This window comes from Sciurus vulgaris (assembly GCF_902686455.1).
Source record: "Sciurus vulgaris genome assembly, chromosome: 5".
NCBI classification, from domain to species: domain Eukaryota; kingdom Metazoa; phylum Chordata; class Mammalia; order Rodentia; family Sciuridae; genus Sciurus; species Sciurus vulgaris.
In genome coordinates this window covers 78,310,171-78,324,079 of record NC_136465.1, presented here as the reverse complement: position 1 = coordinate 78,324,079, position 13,909 = coordinate 78,310,171, and the positions used below count along the sequence as shown (strand labels likewise).

The following is a 13,909-nucleotide window of genomic DNA, read 5'->3' as shown; positions in this document are numbered from 1 at the left end:
ATCAAAAGAATCAGTTATAAAGGGAATCTAACAGAAAGGAAAAATGCCCTTGCTGCTATTTCATGTCAAGTCTGAAAACTTTGAGATGTCAGTTCAACATATTCTGCTTCATTTTCCCTAGCCCAAGTTGCAGCCTGCATCTGTTATTATCAATGAATAAGAAAAGTAAAAATTTGGGAGAGGATTCCTGCTAGGTAGTCCAAGTTTTTGCCATTTTAAAGTGAATTTTATTCTTAATATGTAATATGTTTAATGGTTTGCAAAGGATTTACTTGATATCCCTAACAACTTAATATGTAATTATTCAATCTGTTGGATAGGAAAAGAACTCCGAATTTCATTTGTACAGGTGATAAACTGGCCTATTAACAGAGCTAGTCAAGTGGCAGAGCTGGAATTACCAGTTTCCTGTCAAATTTCTAGCAAGCATTGCTGGGTTCCCAAAGTTCTCTGAATGGTCTGTTTGTAATTTGTGGATTTCTGGATAATTAATTTCACAACTGAATTACCTACTTCTTCAGTACTATCGAAAATGATTTTTTTGAACACTAACTATATGTCAGGCACTGCTGACCACTTTGTGTAAATCAGAAAATAGAAAGTTTCTGCCTTCATGAATCTTACTATCTAGACAGATGATAAACAAAAAAAATTATGTTAGGTGATCAGTACTGAGCAAAAAAAAAAAAAAAGACAAAGAGTAATGTAATAAAGACTGGAAGGGCTGGGAGTGGGTGGGTGTGCTGAAATATTACAGAAGCACTTGGTGGGTAGGCCTCCTTGAGATGACACCTGAGCTGAGACCTGAAGGAGATTGAGAATTAGCCAATATAAGCACATAATATATGATTTACTTTTATTCTTTGAATACCATGTGCATATTGCTTAAATCAAGAAATAAGCAATCATTATGTTTTTGCTAACTGATGTGAGGCAACTTTGAGTCTACTAGAAGTGTAAAATGAATGAATTCTGAATGACTTTATGCAAATTTTGGGAGCTAAGTACCCTAAACAGAATTCATAAGGATTTTAAGTACATTGCTACACTGAAAAGAGAACTGTTGTCAGAATAGATGACACCAGCCTGCTGAATATACAAAATGACTGAAGTCTCTCCTTAGTCACTGTAGAAAACTATGCACACCTGCACTAGCACATGATGAAATGTGTTCCATGATTTCCTGAGAATGATCACTTCCTGCTATGTGCACCTGGAAAATGATCAGCCACGTGTGTTTACAAAGTACCAAAGTGTCTATAACTGTAATAATATAGGGGAAAAAAAAGAAATATGAGGTAACACAATAGGGCAATTAAGCTGACATTATTGGTCTCAGAGCTTTTGGGACAAGGACTATGTTTGTCTTTTTTTCCCCCCATATATTAAGTTAACCTAGAAGAACAAATTTTACATCCCTGACATCCCCGGGGATGTTACACCACAGGCTAGAGCTGACTAAAAGTTTCTAAATCTTGCACCATCACTAATATTCAGATAAATGAAGGGGTAGGGTATGCAGCTGGGCAGCAGGCATGATCTAAGAAATACTTGATATTCTCAGTGCTATATTGAGACCACCTAGACTCAGAATGCATCAAGGGAAAAATAGACCAGTTTCTGAAAATACTTGGTAGATTCATACAGCTAAAAATAATAAAAGAACATGAATGCCTGGGGCTTGTTCAATCTGTCAAAGTAAAAATAGCAACCCCCCCCCCCAAAAAAAAAAAAAAATAACAGCTAGAAAGAGCTAATTAAAATTTAGTGTAAAAGGTTGGGATGTAGCTCAGGTAGTTGCCTAGCAGATGCAAGGCTCTTGATAAAGAATGTATTACATTGTTAGTATTCGTCTATTATTACATGAAATCAATTATCAACCTGGTTATTTACAAGAGTGTCAATGTTTTTCACTGCTACAGTAGTTGACTTAATGCTGTATTCATGGACAAGATTTGTAAACAAAGCTTCAAAATCATACTGTATCTATCATATTTGATGGGTTAATGACACAATATAGAGCATAGAGTTGTAACCTTATTAAGTATAACTTTCCCAAGGCAGCTGGCAGTAACTGACAGTAGTGTCCACAGGGTCATTGCAACGCCTAGGAACTGCAACATGCCATCCTGGGAGGTAGTATTGACATTAAATAAGGACTGCTGTGAGTGTATCAGGCAGTGAACTTGTCTGCTCAGTTACCACGTGGACACAGTTAACCACTATTTGTTTTGTTCTTTAACAATCTTAACTGATTGCACAACATAGTGTATAAACTCTTAAATGATGTGTACGGTTTTGGAAGAAAATAATTCTCTGGTGCAGGAGGGTAATTAAAGTAAATAGAAGATTTCAAAAGTGAAATTCTTTTTCTAGTCTCCACATAAAGGACCATACTAGGTGTGTTAAATCTGGATGACACAGGTATTGTTATGTCTTTTCACAGAAGAGACAGCTTCAACTTCTATATTAAGTAAAATGTGACAGCAAGCATGTTTTGTCTATTTGGGAACTTGACAGTGAAAAAAGGAACCATTTCCCTGTCCATCGGGACAACACATGAAAATCAGCTATACTCTTGGCAAACTTGGATGTATGCTTATCCACATATAGTTGAGAAGTTTCTACTAATATATATGGGAAGAGTTAAAGGCTCATTCATCTCTGAGGATGATGTCCTATTGACCCTCCAAAGAATGAATGAAAACTTTTTTGAAACATCATTTTAACTTCATCCCCAGGTAGAAGCATTGGAATAAGTCGATTAATCTAAAGGGGCATGGAAAACAGAGTTCAAGTTAATGGAAAGATAATTTCTCAACTGTTTTTAGTCCGTGAGAAGCCTCAAAATGGCCTGAGAACACTAAGTGTTAAAAGCTAGATCAGAAAGTAATGCTGACAAACACATTCAGGAAAAAGCATCAAACGCCAATAAGAGCAGAGAAGTATCCATCCAGCCTGGCTTTGTCTCTGAACTTTAGCTGTTAAATTTTATATATCTTTAAATCAGAGAGCAGGTCTAAAATAGAATGTAATGCCCCATCCAAGGATACAATTTTCCCACTTGGACAACAGAGATGAGTAGGACTAAAATAAGCAAAGACCTCCAGAGAGAGACAGAGCCTCTAAATTCAAAGTAACCCTTTGGTTTATCTACAGCCTGCAATCTCCATTACCACAGGGACTGTTTCAGGTATGCAAGGAGGGGTTGGATCCACCATGTTTTCTTTACAACATTCATCCACTCTCATTCACCAGTTGTGGGGAAGTTTGCTAAGTTTCCAAATACAGTTCATATTTCAGTAAATCAAATATTAGCTTCCTTCAGTTTTATTATGGAATAGTGCCCCGGTATTTTTGTCAATAATGACATGTCCATTTTCAATGCTTTGATTGAAATTCCTTCAGAGCTTTCCATTTTCTGAAAAATTACATGGTGCTTTCTGGGTTTGGGCTGCTTCTTTTCCTCTCGAACCTTACTTAACTTTCCCAAGCAACACAGCCGGCATAGCTTGGTTGTGGGTGGTATAATGCTGTCATGGATCTTCTATGACTTCCTACTTCCTTTCTGGTAACTTTGTCATATTCCTTAAAACTCTACAGAGGAAGATATCATCTGGGGATACAGCTGCCAAAAGATCAAGGAAGGTTAGAATTGGGTTTCGTGTTTCTCTGAATGGAGATTCTACTCATTTCTTGGCTGTTTCTTCTCTCATACAACTTGTACCCCCATAGCACACCTACAGGCCCACATACTAGTTTCTGAATAAACAGAAGGCTGAGATAGTCAGAAGACACAAAACTTGTTCTTATGCCAGGAGCTTTACTTATTGCTATCTGATGCTTTGGAAGATGGTGGCCTTATATGGACCAAACTGTAGTGGAAAAAAATAAAGTGTGGTTGGAACTTCCAGCACAGCCTGGTGCAGAGAGCAAACTTCAGTGTACAGCAGAAATCATATGAGGAACTTGTTAAAAATTAAGACACCTACAACACTGTGATTCTGAGTCAGCTAAAACTGGGACAAGGCCCAGACATCTTCATTTGTAATTAGGACACCCCTACCCCATCCCAATACTCTAATGCAGGCAGTCTTCCAACTCAGCTTTCAGAAACACAGTGACACAGCACTTATCTGCAGAGGAGAAAATCATGTACACATCACCATGGCACCAGGCACACTGCCTTCCATAACACTCACCCTCAGACAGCAACTACCTGGTCAGTGGAGGGCTGAGTAAACATGCACCTGATCTTATGTGAGTATTCACTGCTAATAGCCACCCCCACGCGAAGTTTTTGTTCAAAGAAAAATGCTGTCTATTCAAACACATACCCAATAAAGGCAACATTTCTGAATTCAGGGTATATTTTTAAGATAAGCAATTATTTTATTTCCTTGGCCTGACAGCAGTGACTTCATTATACAAGAACCTGTAGCTGACAGAACAGACACACAGATTTTCCCCAACAGGAAGAATCATTATCATCAGCAGAGATGAACTGAAATGTCATGTCTGAGTGCAATTCCTGCTCCCCACCCCCACCCCACAAAAAACCCTAAATGAAAAGAAAAATCAATAAAATCCCTATGAATTACTAAGCCATCCCTCCGGAACTTTTCTAATTAGCAGCTGCAATTGATGAAAACTGGAGGGGAGCAGCTGGCCATCACACAGCATTCCTGTGCCTGTGAGACTGAAGGGGCAGCAGCAGGGGAGCAAGAATTCTGGATGAGTGGGAAGTGAAGATAATCTATGTTTCCTCTATCTGCCCCCTCCATATGGAAGATACCTCTGTCCCAATACATGGAAAATGCTAATGAAATGCTAAAGGACTGGCTTTAGCTTGTGACTAGAAATGCCTGAGGCTCCTGAAATTCCAAGATAGGTGTGGAATAAGGGGTACCAGAGAAAGAACAGGTTAGTGAGATGCTCAATGCTCATTCGATTCCAGTTTAAAGCCATCAAAGCTATCTCATAATCATAACCACCTTCATGCCTGCCCTTTATTTTCCAAAGGTAGGAGAACTCCATCTAAATGTCTGTGTGGATGTCTATTGCCACCACCAGGGTGATACAGTGACATCTGTATGTGAGACTAGGATGGGTGTGTGGGGTGGAAGTGGAAAGATAGGAGAGATCAGGGGCTACAAAACCTTCATTACAGTGGATGTCTTTTGGTCCCCAGGTATGGTCCACTACCACAAGTCCTAAAGCATTCCTGTTTCCTTTTCCCTACCTATCCTGTATAAATGTCAAAAAAGAAAAAAAAAAGAAAAAGAAATTTCTGCCCAAAGAGATGGGAGCTGTTGCTGGACTGCATTAATCTTGAGCCTCAACTTGCCCACCTCCTGAACCTCCTATGAAAACTGCACAAAAGTTAATTCTCAGCACTGCTGCGAAATCATGTCATCCCCACTCCTGTATCAATGTCAATTCAACAGCTCTATCCTGACATACTTTCTTCCTGGGCCGAAGAAAGAGCAAAAAACATCAATTGAGCATGTGAAAATATGATGACAGTGTGTGCAGTGTAATGTTTCCCGATGTCTTCACCTTCTGTCTCCTCCGCGGTGGGAGCCCTCCCTCTCTTCCCCAAGCCCCACTCGCACCCCTCCCCTACCCCCAAGTCCAGGTGCTCCCATCTGCTGGGCTTCTGCCACTCACTTCCCATAGACACTCTCATCACTGTAGGCCACATACAGAAAATAGTCTTCCTCATGGTTGTCCTACAGGAAAAGACAAGATGACAGTTTAGAAAATATCCATGTTCATTATCCCTAGAATTCTGAGCCTTGAACAACCTTGTAAATTAAGTATGGAAGTTATCATTAGCTCCCATTAAAAACAGGAACAGGGTGAGGCATGTAGCACAGTGGTTGAGCCCTTGGCCTGGCAAGCAGGAAGCCCTGGGTTCCAAACCTAGCACTGCAAAAACAATAGGGGGAACAAATCAACAACAAAGACAGAGACAGAAGTGGTTGGAATTAAACTTTGAGCTTTAACTTCACAAACAGAAAAGACTTGATGGAGAAAAGAATACACATAGGTCACAGTATATGAAGATAACTACTCTTAAATAGCTAATTCTAGCAAAAAGAATGAAGATACCAAAAGATACACAAATTGGAATATATATTCACAGTGTACATATGCTATGGAATAAAGGTTAGGCTAGCACTTATTAAATGTTCACGTAATTAACTAACAGAGCTCAGGAAAAGGCAACCTCTGTGTGAAACCCTTCAAGGAATAATATAGTTACAATCTTGGGTTGTATCCACAGTATGATAATAGCCTTTACAATACTTTTTCTCAAATTAGATTCCTACCATTTGCTATTAAACAACCAAATCACATAAAATACTAGATTTATCTGTTAAGGCAAATGAATCAATTTATAAAGACTTTGTCTTAATTTTAAACTTTATTTTATCTGTGTCCAGATAATAGTAAATCTCCTCCATAGTCTTAGTTTTAGTTTAAGAAGAAAATCTTCCCTATGTGGTTGTCCTAAATAAACTTTTTAGAGTTTATATGAGAATAAACTGTGAAGATTCTGCTTTAGTTTGAGGATTTTAGCTTCAGAGTGAGAAGGGGCTACCTTTACCATGGTATTTTTGCTCAATCTGTTGGTAAATGGGAATAGCATAATGAACTGGGGTTGAAATACATAGTTCTCTCACAAATTATGTTACCAAGAAGAATAACATGAATTGTGATGGGTAGACACTTTGCAAGTTTTTTTCTATCAGAAACAATTTACTGCTGCTTTAAAAAGCAATCCAGTATTAAAACACTATGGTCAAACAGAGGAGAGCTCTAAAGGATTAAATCTAGCAGGGTGCTCAATCACTAAAGGACAAATGGTGTCTCATCCGCCATACACTGCTGTGTGTAAGAGGATCCTGATAAATAACACCTCCGCTCTACTTCCCAGGTGTGTTATCGACATACACTGGAACAAAAGCTAGAGGATGCCAGACTATTCTTATTGTTGTGACCAGAACCATTACCTCATACAGTTGGCCCATGGTGGCACTAGTAGGAGGGATAGTGTTGTTGACAAAGAAGAATAAGGCGTCCTCAGGTCTCAGGTGGATCCTCTTCCGGATTAAGAAGTAGAACTGGCCAACTGGATAAAGAAAAAGGAAAAGAGGTAAAAAGAAAACAAAGTATTAGTAGAAAGGTAAGTACCAGAAAAAAAAATTCTATTTTAACTGTCCCCCTTTAGAGTAAGTCTCAGCTTTATATGTCATCTGAACAGAGCCAAATACTTTCCAAGAGCTTTAGTAACAAAAAGTGAAACTCTAAGAACCTATGTAGTCCCTGGCATGCCACAGTGGAGTAATTTCTCATTACTCAATTTCAGACCTAATGCTAGCATATTCACTCAGACTGAGGGAACACTGTGCATATTCAAACCAAAACTTTTCCATTATTATCTACAACTAACTTGAAATACCTTTCCATCCTTACTTGTACCCTTAGACAAAGTAATGATAGAGTTCCACTGGACTCTGGTAATCATAGCACAGACATTCAGTGTTGGGACAATGAATGGGTTCAATAATTAACCTCTTCAGAAAAAAGGTGAAAAAGTTCTAGAAGGCCAATATTTAAATATATTATCCCTAGACCAAAGGTATCTACAAAAATCTCTCTAGTGTATCCTGGATGCAGTGGGTATTCCATTAAGTCTCATGGTAGAGAGTGAATATATTATGTTTCCAAAGAGAATCTACGAAACCTGTTATCTCCTGTTACCATTAGGAGATAAGGTATTTAGTTCAGAATCTCTTAAAATGTGATCTCATCACAAAATGGGCTGGTTTTCTTTTTGGAACAAACTGCTATCACAATAAGGCTTAATTTTAAAAGCAGTCTAAATGATAGATGTCTGATCTCTTCTTTCAAAGCTTTTTGCTTGGCTGTAACTAAATCAGTGATGGGGAATGGTACAGGAATCTGGAGATGAGAGAACTATTATGTCATTTTTTGAATCGGATAACTCTGAAAATCCCACATATCTTCTCCAACTCTCATGCATGTGATAAGGACCAAAAATGTTTTGTCATGAAATGAAGGGTCAGGGAAGAGAAAGAGCATTACCAGTGAGGTCAGAGGGCACTAGGTACTTCCTCTTGTCCAGATCAGGCACCCTGGCTTTTGGAGCCTTCTCCACAATGACCTGGATGAAGAGTAGGGAAGTGGAAATAAATAAATACAGAACCCAACATGTTGCTTTTCCTTCCATATCCCACAGTTGTAAAGATGGAAGTTGAGACTGCTTAGGCTTAATACAACTTTTTAATCCCCCCATCCAACAATGTACTTGATTTTAAGTAATTATGAATTATCTGTAAGGGACATATAGGACACTGGTATTTAATTAGAGTATGGAGATTATCTGGGTTTTCTCAGATAGTTCTAATCACTTGTTAGCTTTATTCTTTTTTAAAAATGCCAATGTACAGTGCTATGGTTTGGATCTTAAATGTCTTCTAAAAACCCATGTGTTAAAGACCTGTTCTCTAGCTTGGCATTACTGCAAGATGGTGAAACCTTTAAAAAGGTGGGGCCTAGTAGGAGTGTTCAAGTCCTAAAAGGGGACTATGGGAGAGTGTCCTAAAAAGGGACTATGGAAACCTTTGCTCTTTCATACTCCAGCCATGAGGTGCATGGTTTTGCTTCACAATAAATCCTTTGCTGCCATAGGACCAAAACAATGGGGCCAACTGACCATAGTTTAAAATCTTTGAAACCATGAGCCAAAATACACATTTTCTCTTATAAGTTGACTAAGTATTTATTTTAGTAAGAGGTTACTAACACAAACAGGTTATGTTTAAATATCATACTTCACCAAAATTTTCAAGAATGCAAAGAAATATTTAAGACTATTAAGTGAACAAAATATTAAAATAATTCTTAAAATAAATGACACTTTGTAATAGAATGTCAATGTTAAACCATTAGGCAATATTGTTAGGATTTTAAAGGGTTTTCAATGTCTACATTAAATATTTCTATAATACTTAAAATATCTTCAAGTTTTATGAAGATCATGTTTTTTTGAGAAAAACAAAGATATAAATATCAAACTATTTTATATACTTAAATTTATAAAATACCTAATGTAAAATCATTAACTCTAGATTTTTTTAGTTCAGAAAATATAATCATTCCAGATACAAAATATAGAAAGTATCAAAAACTTAAGTGAACGAGAAACATACTGAACAAGTATCCCTGGGTGATCTTCAATAGGTCATTCAACCTCTTTAAGACTCAATACTCCAATGAGTAAAAGATAACTTTCAAATTCATCTTTCACAAATTCATGGTATTATTATGATATAAAATTAATAACTTTTATGTGAAAATGCTTTATTAAGTATAAAAAACTCACTAAACATAAAAATTAATTTGAATGAAGAGGCTGAAATCTCTTAAGTTAAAGGGAACATATGAAAACAGTAAAAAACTTACTTTGTGTTTACAGATAAAATGATTCCTACACCAGGAAGAGCACACTTGGGCATAATCACACTTTGAATTTTAAAAAGAAAACTGGAGGGCTGGGGGTATAGGTCAGTGGTAGAGTATATGCTTAGCTTGTATGGGACCCTGGGTTCAAAGCGGAGTACCAAAAAGGTAAATAAACAAATAAATAAAAATAAAAGCTGGGATATACAGATATGAGCCAGTAATTAAGAAGAAAAAGAAGAGCTTCAAAGACAAACCACTGAAGGTCCAAATATGAAGATGGACAGGAGACAGCACAGTTTATAAAAATCAAAGGGTAACAGATGGAGCCTAACATTGTGCTCTGAGATCTGGCAGAGCTCCTCACAAGCGCTCTGAGACCTGGCAGCTCCTATCAAGAAGAAATGGAAACCACAAAAGCAGGAGGTAGAACAAGAGCAACAAAGCTGATTACAGTGACAACTGGGGGCGCCTGGGAGAGGGGACAGCAGACAGGAAGAGGAAAAGTGATTTAAGGCCTTGGTTGATCAGAAAATATTCAGGTCTCTAGAAAAGCAATTCTTCTACTTACAGTGACAGACCATAGAAACATTTAGACATTCTGGGTCTCAGTTTTCCTCATCTGTGAAATGTGGGTAATCCTCCATAGTACTAATAACAAATTTTTTAAAATAGATCATGTGTTCCTAATAGTTTCCTGCTGCTGCAGGTTTTCAATATGTTGTAGCTATTAAGATCCCATGAATTCTTCCCATCCCAGGGCACAAGCGCACCTACTGATGGGGCTAAGCTCAGGTTGTATGAGCAATCAGAGTGGGGCTTCAGAAGAATGTTTTACACTCTATTCTGTACAAAGGACATTTCAGCAAAGTAGGATTACTGGTTCTGCCCAAAGGCACAGCAAATTCCTCTTAAAGCACAGATTTAAACCAACTATCTGGAGCTGGAGGTATAGCTCAAGACTGGAGTTGTACTTTGTCTACATCCTAGTACAAGGCCTGGGTTCGGTCCCACCGTGCATGCACAGACAAGGCACACATCTCTGCACTTAGTAGAGCTTTTTCCTGCGTCACAAGTGGAGAGGGTCATAGGCTGAGCACTTCATGAGCAGTTGGGAGGCTCATCACTGGTTAGAGTATAACTGGAGGGACCATGAGATCTTACCAATGGTCTTGCTTATAAAGTATCATGAAAGTAAAACTGGTAACAGCAAACCTTTAGCAGGTAAATAGGGAGGATTAGATTAAAATATCCTGAGTGAATGCAGGTGAATAAAATGTGAAGAGCTTCATTTTGGGAAAATATATGGGAATTTTAAGTAGATTGTACAAACAGGTACAAGAGTCAAGAGTTTGTGATTTATGCAAAGTTACTGGAAGAACAGAAGCTGTCCTTAGCAAGTTCTGAATAAAAGGTAGTCATTTTGCTTTAAGAGTCCTTGCTGGCACCAGGCTACTCCTGAGGTTAACAACAGTTTATCTATTTTCGGTACTCAAAAATGTAAACCATACAGTGCACACTTAACTAATTCTGGTTAACAGAACTGTATTAGAAATTTTAAAATGATAAAGGATGGAGGTTAAGGGCTCCCAAAGCACAGCAGCTAAGGTTGGAATTCCTGCTACTACCACAGGCCTTTAATAAGTAATTTCATTTTTTTGTGCTTTAGATTCTTCATCTGTAGAATAGGGATTATAATGGTGTGAGGTAAATATTATTTAAAATGGGACTGTTATTACTAGAATTGAGAAAAAATTTTTCAAGTAGTCATTCAAGTTCCAGAGATTAAGTAAGTAATTTGTAAAGGATCATGTACCAGGTAAGGGTTAGCTCTCCTGTTTTTGCAGTATGTGTATAATTCCTGGGGAACACAGTGGAGCCCTAAAATCTCCGCTTCCTTATAGAAAAAGGGGTGCAAGGAATTTCCACTTTGGGCTAAGGCCCAGGCATCCTCTGGTAGCTAAAAGGCCATGAAAGTTAGAAGGGATTGTGCAAGAACTCCAAAGAGCACCCAACGGTCAAGAAAAAAAAAAAAAAAAAAATCAGGTAATTCCAATTCTTTTAAATTACGGGTAATACTTATTCTAATGCCCCTGCGTGATGCTAAAGAGCACAACCTTAAAGTCTCTGCTCCACCATCCCCAAACCCAATAGCCACTGATTCCTCTACCACACTTAAAAACCTTGCTATTTGGCTAAGCAGCCTACATTAGGGTGGGGAAAAAAAACAGGGAAGTGGGCGGGGGGGGGGGGGGGGGAAAAACGCCCGGATGCTGAAAGATATCTAATATTTCTTCGTTCTTCCTCACTGCCTGCAGTAGTTTTGACCACTTATTCCGAGATTCAGATCTGAGAGGAGAATGCCTCAGTCCTGCCACTGGGTCTGGGCAGCCTGACCACACTCACTACCGGTGAAGGCCTGCGGCCGCCGCACCTGGCCTCGGAGCAAGAATGGTGAGGCTAGCAGGCTGTTACGAGGAGAACGTGACCTTGTTTTCTGGGCCTGTCTTGTGGCGCTCCCCCGCCCCCATTCCTAAGCGAATACAAGAATCTGGGCGCTGAATTTTTTTCTTCCATTGCCCAAAGATATTAGGACCAAAATTAACATGATCCAGAGAACCATCCAAAGCAGAAATTGATGGAAGCACACCCCGAAGTAACAGATGCTACCCTAATTTTCGTGCGTTCCTAAAGGTAGTGAATCTGTGCCCCCAAACGAATCTCTGGCACAAGCGGACCCTATTTAGTGCACATTTCAAGCTACACATGTGCTGAATATGCTGAGTCACTCGACGCGTAGGCTCCGCTCCAAAGATGCAGACACCTCTGAAGATGGGTACCGGTCCTGGCGACACGGACTTACGAAGGTCCGCAGTTTGCACGTCCAGGGCCCCTTGTAGTAGTGAAGGGCGTTCAGGGTTAAGTGATTTCGGAGACCTCCCTCCCCCGAGACCCTCCTGCGCCTCGGGGCAGCCATGACGCCCTCCTCGCGCCCCCGCCCAGCCCCTTCCCCTCCTCCTCCCCGCTTCCCCGCGCACTCACAGGGACCCTGTCCGGATATTTCTTCCGGATCTTTTCTCCTTCCTTTTTCCGATACTCAAAAGGATGGTCCTCCTTATACTGGAACTTCATGACGGACCGCAGGATTTCTAAGATACCCGGACGGGGCCTGCCTCCCTCGCTGGCGATTGCGTCCGTCGCCTCTTGCTACCCTCCGCCAATGTCAGCGTTATCCGGATCGCTCCAGAAACGTCAGCTCCCGCCTCAACTGTCTGGCCCAGCGTTTGTTAAAGGATCCTGGGTTCCTTGGCCTGGAGCTGTAGGATGGCCAGGTAAAGAAATCCAGGCGGCTTTTCCGAAGAGCTGGGAACACAAAAACACGGAGGCAGCGCGTCTGTGTTGTGACGTCACGGCGCCCCGCCCCCGCCCCGCCCCCAGCCTCCGGGCGCCGCGGGGCGGGGGTCGACGGGGTCGTTTTCTGCTTCAGTGTATTCTCTGGGTGTCTACGCTTTTCCCAAATCGATTCCATTGAAAACAGGGCTTCGTTATAATTGTTTTTGAATTGTCACTGTAATATTACGGGTTATTTTCAAAGCAAAAGAACATTCTAAAAATGTCTTCTTCCCTCTCCTTCGCGTTTCTTGGTTGGGCCTCAAAACAAATACACAGGACGCTCACCCTTCCTGGGATCTGGAGAGGAGGGAAGAGCGACCGGGCCTCCTGGGATCTCCTTGGCGGAGGTAGAGATGTCCCGTGCTTGCATTTTGACCTTTGACGGTTGCACCCGCCTTGGCATCCCAAAGTGCTAGGCTGGCTTCCTCTGTGATCCCTCCCTCCCCACATTGGCGTCATTTTGTTTGGATCGAGTGCTGCAATTTGTTCTTAGAACAGCAACATAAACAGAGCGTGACTCAGGAATTTGAAGAGATGTGCAAAGCGAAGGGCATGAAGTGTAATATAGGTTCAGAGAAGAAACGGTATCAGAGACTACTATTGTCCCCGTGCACGTTCAAATATAGACATGATTCACTTTCCCCTGTTTACCCAGGAGTTAGGTTTCTCTTCTGGAAAATAAAAACAACTCATTTAGATGATTAACTATGATGCCCAACTTTTCCTGCAAAAATTCACCGAAAAAAAATAGTTTTACAGGATAAATGACCTCAGGTGGATTGAGAACGCTGCTGGAATGCTGGGGGAAGGCTCCAGGTGGTGGGGCAGTTGAGGGAAGTAAGGCCTTTCTCTGACACTCCTTTTCCTAGAACCAAAGGACTAAGACCTTTCCAACTGATCCTATTGGCAGTGATTCCATGAGTCCGTAGGGGGAGGGCAGTGGAAAAATGGTGAATATGTAGAGTAGAAGGGTTGCTTTGCCATTTGCATTTCAGGTGAGTTTTGGAAAAATATTGGACAACAG

General features: G+C 40.2%; 1 protein-coding gene across 1 annotated transcript; it reads right to left on the bottom strand.

Moving 5' to 3' along the window:
- Window positions 1-4,369: 4,369 nt before the first annotated feature.
- Window positions 4,370-12,897, bottom strand: GABARAPL1 (GABA type A receptor associated protein like 1). The gene is made up of 4 exons (XM_079143034.1): window positions 12,535-12,897; window positions 8,116-8,194; window positions 7,020-7,138; window positions 4,370-5,732 (listed from the first exon to the last, which is right to left on the bottom strand). Exons 1-4 carry the CDS (start codon window positions 12,622-12,624, stop codon window positions 5,667-5,669), a joined length of 354 nt encoding a protein of 117 aa, XP_078999160.1. The 5' UTR covers window positions 12,625-12,897; the 3' UTR covers window positions 4,370-5,666.
- Between the last annotated feature and the right edge of the window lie 1,012 nt (window positions 12,898-13,909).